Source organism: Megalobrama amblycephala, linkage group LG1 (assembly GCF_018812025.1).
Source record: "Megalobrama amblycephala isolate DHTTF-2021 linkage group LG1, ASM1881202v1, whole genome shotgun sequence".
In the NCBI taxonomy this organism is placed as follows: domain Eukaryota; kingdom Metazoa; phylum Chordata; class Actinopteri; order Cypriniformes; family Xenocyprididae; genus Megalobrama; species Megalobrama amblycephala.
In genome coordinates, this window is record NC_063044.1 from 37,909,628 (window position 1) to 37,917,797 (window position 8,170).

At 35.4% G+C, this 8,170-nt stretch overlaps 1 protein-coding gene and 1 pseudogene across 1 annotated transcript; one reads left to right on the top strand and one right to left on the bottom strand.

Moving 5' to 3' along the window:
* The first annotated feature begins 1,524 nt into the window (after positions 1-1,524).
* LOC125269097 lies at positions 1,525-2,255 on the top strand (annotated as a pseudogene).
* A 4,859-nt stretch (positions 2,256-7,114) lies between these two features.
* On the bottom strand, positions 7,115-7,925 carry LOC125269029 (hemoglobin subunit beta-2). The gene is made up of 3 exons (XM_048191741.1): positions 7,765-7,925; positions 7,447-7,669; positions 7,115-7,337 (listed from the first exon to the last, which is right to left on the bottom strand). The coding sequence occupies exons 1-3, from the start codon at positions 7,854-7,856 to the stop codon at positions 7,209-7,211; spliced, it is 444 nt and encodes a 147-aa protein (XP_048047698.1). The 5' UTR covers positions 7,857-7,925; the 3' UTR covers positions 7,115-7,208.
* Positions 7,926-8,170: the final 245 nt, after the last annotated feature.

The following is an 8,170-nucleotide window of genomic DNA, read 5'->3' on the forward strand; positions in this document are numbered from 1 at the left end:
AGGCCAAATGAGACTGTCAACATCTTAATTTAATTTGTCAATTTGTTTTAAAGAACGATTATTGTAATCGGATTAGCCTAAATAAATTCCATATAGGATGTACATAAATGCATAGGCTATGAAAGTTTTTATTTATTCTACATGGGGAATTATGAACATGGTTTAATCTGACAAGAGGCTCGGCCTATTTTCTCTGCATTTTCCGCTGACGTGTTTATTAGATGAATAATTTCTTGTCTCTCTCATAGATATAAATACATAAGACGCTTAACTGTTCGCTATTTTGTCCCGTCGTCAACGAGTCCACCATATTGGACCGGACAAGACTGGCCTATTAAGCAAATACAAGTAAACTGGGAGCTGCGGTTTCAACCGATTTCAGAGGTTTATGCTCTCCATGGAGTACAAAAAAACGTTTTCTCCAATAGCCTGCTTAAAATCTCGGTAGTTAGACCTTGAAAAGTATTCAAAATAGTATGACTACAATATACTATTAAGTGTATTACAGTATAATAGTAGGCCTACAATATAGCCAGGCTATATGACAGCCACGAAAATCACCTATTCTTTGGAGATGAGCTCTATCTCTAATTCTGACAGCCTGACCTGTCCTGTCAAAGTCCTCTGGCTTAGCCTACTGCATTGCACGCAAGACTTAGGCTAGTTGCGATTACCTATAATAGCCTAAGCTGAGACTTCATAAGAATCCTTTAAACGTTATATTAGGCCTATGTCTTAAAGTCTAAACTTTCCAGCGTTATCGCCATCCACCTGCTGATTATAGTGGTAATTAATGCCTTTTTATTTTTAAATAAAAGTGTTTTCTATAAAATATTGATTTTCATACATCTTGAAATGTTTGGTTTTACAAATGGGGACATTCTCAGAAGGATGGACAAATAATGTTTTAAGTAATCACATTAAAAATAACATTTGAAGTGAAATGTTGCATGTGTGTTTCTAATTACAGTAACCGCTTTTCTTATTCAACCGTTCCCATTAGCTTCGTCTTTATTGCAATCAATAAAACTAGTTAATTGGCAAATTAGGCAAGTGTGATACCTGCATTAAAATATATACAACATTAAAAAGTCAACCATTGATTTGTTTTGTGTCGATATAGAGCAAGTACAGAATGATCAGCAACAGCTGGAAATGCCTTAATGAAAACCAGGAAGTAACCGTGCATATGCTCAGTTGACAATGAACATTTTTTTTCATTTCATTTGTAGATTGCACACCTAAAAATGTTCTATTTTTTTCTTTTTTTTTTTCTTTTTTTTTCAGTTGCTGCATGTGCCCATTGTGTATTGATTTCATAAAATCACCATGTGACACTGGTGGTTGTGCACTTCATAGCAGCTTGCAGCAATATTGTAATTCATTGAAATTATAAATGGTAAAATCTTAAATTATTTCATTTTAATTTAATCAACTAATTCAGTAAAAGTGGATAAAAAATACAACTTTATGAAGTATATCATGAAATAAAGTCGGGCATTTTGGCAGTCTTCCAAAGTTTGCTAAGTCATCTTTGGGGGTGTGAGGATGGTCTTGGGTGTTTCTTCCTGGTGGCAGTATAAAACAGCCAGTTCTCTTGCCAGCAGTCTACAGAAGTTTGCTGCAAATTCATCCTTCCACGATGAGTCTCACCACCAAAGACAAAGCTACCGTCAAAGCTCTTTGGGCCAAGATCGCAAATCTGACGACATTGGTCATGATGCTCTTTCTAGGTAAGGATCATGATGGTGTGTTTTAATATGCTAAGTCGTAATCTAATGTTTTCTTCGGACGTGTATCTCGAGTTCATTTCAATGTGTTTGCCTACAGGATGTTGGCGGTCTACCCACAGACCAAAACCTATTTCTCTCACTGGAAAGACCTGAGCTCCGGCTCTGCCCCAGTGAGGAAGCACGGGAAAACTGTGATGACTGGCGTTGGTGAGGCTGTCAGCAAAATCGACGACCTTACTAATGGTCTTCTGAGCCTCAGCGAGCTTCATGCTTTCCGGCTGAGAGTTGACCCTGCCAATTTTAAGGTGAACGCAATGAAATTAATGTGATGCTGTAATACTCTCGTAGTCACGGTATAACCTGAATTCGTTTCCTCTGTTTCCCATAGATTCTGTCCCACAACATACTCGTGGTTCTGGCCACCTTGTTCCCCACCGATTTCACTCCTGAGGCCCATGTTGCTATGGACAAGTTCCTCTCTGCTTTGTCTCTGGCTCTGTCCGAGAAGTACAGATGAGCGCGCATTGTTGTTGTTCGAGACCAGACGGATGCCTGTATAAACATTCTGTCTTGTTATGATGCAATAAATGAGTCTGAAAAACTTTAACTAAACGTCTTTGCTGCATATGTCTTCAAGTCATTAACCACTTGTCAGTAAAATAGGTTTTAAAAGATCGCTTTACTGTCATAACGTGAAGACAGCTAGCGAATGGAGAGAGAGGAGATATGGCACAGTCTCACATCAGAACACAAATATTATTTATAACTGTTTAATACTTTCTACAGAACTAATGAACATGAAAGTACATACAAATAAACAAGCAAATAGCCCAAATTTAAACAACTTTAAACTATAAAACCTTTAAATAAGCAACCACTACACTGTAAAAATGATTTTATGGTGAAGAAAATATTACAGAAAAAAACAAATGTTATTTTTACATGAAAAAGTTAGTTCTACCAGAAAGACTCGGGAGACAAGATAACGGAACACTGATATTTATTACCAAACAGCAAGCAGAATATATAAGGTTAATGATCTTTGGCGTAGACCCCGTCCGTAGCTCACGTCCTGAGGGTTGGAGACTTTGCATTTCCTGCCTGAAGCTGAAGGCAGGGGCGTAGCCAACCCCCGGGGAGTATGGACAGGGACCATCCTGGTGGTGGTGGGGAGGATGGAGGTGAAAGTTCGCGTCAGCATCTGCGAACTCAGACAAGTGTAAGTACCAATCTTTTATACTCCAAGTGTTAGATAATGATTGGTTAGATCTGAATTAATAAGTGACGTAACATTTGAGTCTTCCCGGCAGAACTTGCGCTAGAGCTTCATTTCAGGCACGAATTAAAAAAAAAAAACTAAGTAAATTCTATATTAGTACTCAATTTAAACTTGTAGAAATTAAAGTGTAAATATCAACATTATAAAATTAAGTAAAACTACTCAACTTTTCTGATACTGGTGTTCCCATCATGCACTGGGCCTTGAATAGTTAATGAGGTCGATTTTTCGTTGTTTTATCATTGCTTTTGTGGTTATGTTTAGTAACTTGCCATTTTTTGATATTTGGAGTTCATTTTCTACTCAAAATGCCAAATTCACACTCAAAACGATCCATCGAGTGTTACTGTCATTGTGTATTGTGTACCAAGTAGTCAGGTTTCTGTGTTCAAATGCCGCATTACGTCTTATATGAAGATACCTATTGTGTTATTATCTTAGATGTTTCTAAGTAAAGCATACATTTTAAAAGCATGGTTTAATTCAGCGTTATAATACTGTTATATTACAATTTAATTTAGTCCTTTAACGTACAAAGTGCGTATTTCACTGATCATTATAACATAGGCCTACATCGGTAACACTTTACAAAAGGTCTCATTTGTTAGCATTAGTAGTTAATGTATTAACTAATGAACTAACTATGAGCAATACTAGGCTACATTTATTACAGTATTTGTTAATCTTTTTTAATATTATTTATAAACTTTTTAATAAAAATCCTGCTGTTCATTGTTAGTTCGTGTTAGTTCACAGTGCATTAACTAATGTTAACAAATACAACTCTTGATTTTAATAATGTATTAAATGTTGAAATTAACATTAACTAAGCTTAATAAATGCTGTAGTGGTATTGTTAATTATTAAAGTTCATGTTAACTAAAGTAGGTAACCTTATCGTAAAGTGTTACCCAATCGATCCTCTTGTTAACCCATTTTAGCTCACCGGCAACTATAGTTGCCGGTGGGCAAATTACTTGTAAGTACATATATCATGGGGAAATTGGGTATACTGTGTTTAATGAGTTAATAAATCAAGGTTTTTGGTCTTGTTTAGTGCTTTTTGCTTTCATAAAATTGTATACTGTTAAATATTATATATTGTTATTTGTTAATTAATTTATTTTTTAATGTATTTATTTTATGTTTGTTTGTTATATGTGACCCTGGACTACAAAACCATCCATAACGGTCAATTTTTTGAAATTAAGATTTATACATCATCTGAAAGGTGAATATATAATGGTTTGTTATGATATGACATTTGGCCGAGACTCAACTATTTGAAAATCTGTAATGTGAAGTTGCAAAAAAATTGAAATATTGAGATAATTGCCTTAAAGTTGACCAAATGAAGTCCTTAACAATGTATATCCATTTACAAAAAGAATTGTTTATATATTTACAGTAGAAAATTTACAAAATATCTTAATTGAACATGATCTTTACTTAATATCCTAATGATTTTTGGCATTAAAGAAAATAAAAATCAATAATTTTGACCCATACAATGTATTGTTTGCTATTGCTACAAATATACCCGTGCAGCTTATGACTGGGTTTGTGGTCCAGGGTCACATATAGATGTCATTTTTTCTAATGAACAATGTAATTTAACATTTTAATTCGCAATGCTCTGTTGGAGCAACTAAAAAGCTGCACTTTGTTCTGCACTATGTTCCACCACTTTAAGACTAATGGATTTGTTGTTTGTTGTGTTTTCAACACGATCACATGAGAATGCGTATCGATAGTATGAGTTTGTAATCTTGTAGAATATATACGCCAAAATGAGTTTTGGCGTGCTTATGGTACGCAGTTTTTCGCGTGCATATGATACACACTTTATGGCGTGTATATGATACGCTTTTGGTTAGGATGGGGGTGGGGGTGGGGGGTTCGTACATATAATACGCCATAAAGTGCGTATCATATGCACGCGAAAAACTGCGTACCATAAGCACGCCAAAACTCATTTTGGCGTATATATTCTACGAGATTACAAACTCGTACTATTGATACGCATTTTAGTGTGATCGGGCTTGTGTTTTCATATTCAAGAGATTATAAAATAGATGCAGCTTTTTTGTGTTCACATTGAATGTTCTTCAACTTTGATTGATCTGTTGATCTGTTGAAAGCAGTTACCTTTGCCTGCATGTCGTTCTGAGCTCCTGTCTTTAACCTTTTATTAAAAATAAACTATTAAATCAATTTCATTGTAAAATATGGTCACAAATATGCAGGTCTCATGCAGTTCATTATAATAATGTCTTCCAACCATTGAAAATTAGTTTAATTTTAACACGGTCGAACGATTATATTTAACTTTATTCGAATATCAAACAAAATCAGCTGTTGCTTAATATAATACGTATAAAAAAGCTCACTCAAATTTCATATGGGCTTCAGTTTTATGTCTGGTCTGTCCTGAATCTAACATTGAGAGAACTCTGATCAAAGTAGAATAATAAATAATTATAATAAAATAATAGTCATTTGTTTTCTTTTTTAACTTTAAGAACAAATAAACTAGTCCACTTTAAGTACAAATGGTAATAAACTTTTACTTCCAGTCATGTAATAGTTTAAGATAGCCTACTTAAATTAAATTGACTAAATTTAATTGATAAATGTAAATACAATTTACAGTAGGCCTAGCTGTAAAGGCAGCATATGGCTTGTTGTTTTGGTTCAGGAGGAAGGTTCAGGAGGCTGCAGTTTCGGTGCTCGGTGACTGAAGTCTGGTACGTCTGCGCAAGCAGACAGGCCACGACCAATTCGTACGTATTTTATGAAGTGGCTAATTCGTATGAATTCATACGACCTCACTCATACGAACTGGTACGATTTGTCTAAACCCCAGTGACTGGTAGGTTTAGGGGCGGGGTTTGGGGTAGGTCATTCATATGAATTCACACGAATTTGTCAACTCGTAAAATACGTACGATTTAGCAAAAAACGTATGAAATCGTACGAGTGAGGTCGTATGAATTTGTACGAATTAGCCACTTCATAAAATAAGTACGAATTGTCGTGAGATCGGGTTGGACAGGCAGGTTGACTAACCGAATGCAATGATTCACAGACTACACACACGAACACACACACGTTATATTATATTATATTATATTATATTATATTATATTATATTATATTATATTATATTATTATATCAAAGTACGTCATATCACCAGTGAACTCGTAAATTGTATTTGGTTATGTTTGTCAAAAGCGTAGACGATTAAAACATCTAATGGTCTATTATTTTTCAATAAACATTGAAAAGTTGATATTTTTTCTTCTGTAGGCCTATTTATATCATATTTGTATCTATTTCTAACAAGCTCATTGGACGGCTAGTAAAGGCTAAATGAACTGTAAAACTCTCAAAATCTGTTACCTCTCTAAAAATGTGTACTTAGATTTCAACACCCTGTATATAGGCCTAAAGATACATTGATTTTAGTTTGAGATATGGCACAGCGCAATGTTGAGGACATTCTGACAATGTATAGCTATAGCCTATATCCTATGCATAATTATTCATTTTCTTTCGTCTGTTTCTTTCTTTTTTTAATAGAACTTTAAAACTTGGGAAAAGTTGGTTTTATATTCGCACATTCGGACATCCGTATTCAATAGCTTTGTTAATCACACTATATTGGACGTTCAGTGGACATTCACAAGTAAATATGCCATTAAAACAATGCCTATTTTGATTGACTGTGAAAAATGTTGTAAGTTGACAATCGTTGGTTGTCAATATCATGTCGCTGCTTAAAATTCGCAAACATTAATTTATTGCACATTTATTGGAAAGTCTGAATTTATCAGAAGTCCGAATGTGCGAATATAAAACCAACTTTACCCAAGTAACTTTAAATAGGTCAAATCTACATTTATTAAAGTTATTTTGACAGTAACCTATTATTATGAGAGATATTCTGATTAGTTTATTCACGAACTTGCTGTCTATTTTAATATAAGATAATTTGAAACTGTTTATATCAAGGTTTTGTTTTGAAAAATCAAAAGTTGTCTGCTATAGAAGCAATCCCAGAGACATGCGAATATAAATGACTACACGATACAATGAATATTGAATATTGAAATATTTATTTGTTTCAACTCAGAAGAACATATTCTTTTGTGGAAACATCAGATGACCCTCTGTGTACGAGCAGGTTTAGTATCTAGTGATACTGTCTTCCAAGGGCGGAGATCACGACGGCGATGAATTTCTGAAAAGCGGCCTGGACTTCGGGTGTGAATGAAGCACCCAGTTGTCCAGCAACAACGACGGTTAAGCAGTCAGCCAAAAGCTGTGGGGGACACAAGAGAAGTGATATAAACACAGACGAGATGCGTGAACATTGAAGTCAGAACAAGACATATTAATGAACGTTATTTGTGGGCTGAGTGTCAACGTACCCTGAAGTTGTCAGGATCTACGTGGAGCTTCTCAGAGTGCAGCACACTTAGTTCAGCATAGGTGGCTTTGATGTTGTCCATGTTCTTCACAGCTCTGTCCAGGCCATGGAGCACAACTTTACCGTGAGCAGCAACCATGGGGTTTCCCATGATAGCAGCGGCGTTGTAGAGGTTTCCAAAATTGCCGAAGTACCGCTGGGTCCAGGGGTACACGATAAGACATCTACGAGACACAATGAGAAGAAAGCATTTTATCAGAGCACAGTTTCAAAACTAGTCGCCCGCCTTATAGTTAAAGAAAATGCTAAGACTCAGTACCTTGCCAGGGCTTGAGGACCAACGACTTCGTAGTTCATCTTGGAAAAGATGTCCTGGATGGTGGCCCTCTCAAATTCTGTCCACTCAACCATGTTTCCGACTTTTGATGTTCAGACTAAACGCCTTAAACAGAAGCTGAAGAATCCTGTGAAGAGAGAGTTTCAGAGAGGTACTTTTAAATGCGTTTCGTCACCACACCCCTTGGAAGGCTATTGGGTGACAAGTTTGTGGGTTGGTTCAATCATGTCCAAGAGATTCATATCATAGCCTACTTTTCTTTTCTAATATCTACAAAGACTAAACTCAAACAATTCTAAAAATTCTAAAAAAAAAAAAAATTCTATATTTTGCCTCGAAAGAAAATGGAAACATCAATAGGCCAAATGAAACTACTGGATTATGTTTA

What these genes read in the sequence shown, in the direction of transcription:
- LOC125269029 (XM_048191741.1), bottom strand. Translation starts at nt 7,856, where the DNA reads ATGGTTGAGTGGACAGAATTTGAGAGGGCCACCATCCAGGACATCTTT. An exon ending in GGTCCTCAAGCCCTGGCAAG is followed by an intron (nt 7,670 to 7,764) that starts GTACTGAGTCTT and finishes TGTGTCTCGTAG; the next exon opens with ATGTCTTATCGTGTACCCCT. An exon ending in TAGATCCTGACAACTTCAGG is followed by an intron (nt 7,338 to 7,446) that starts GTACGTTGACAC and finishes TGTCCCCCACAG; the next exon opens with CTTTTGGCTGACTGCTTAAC.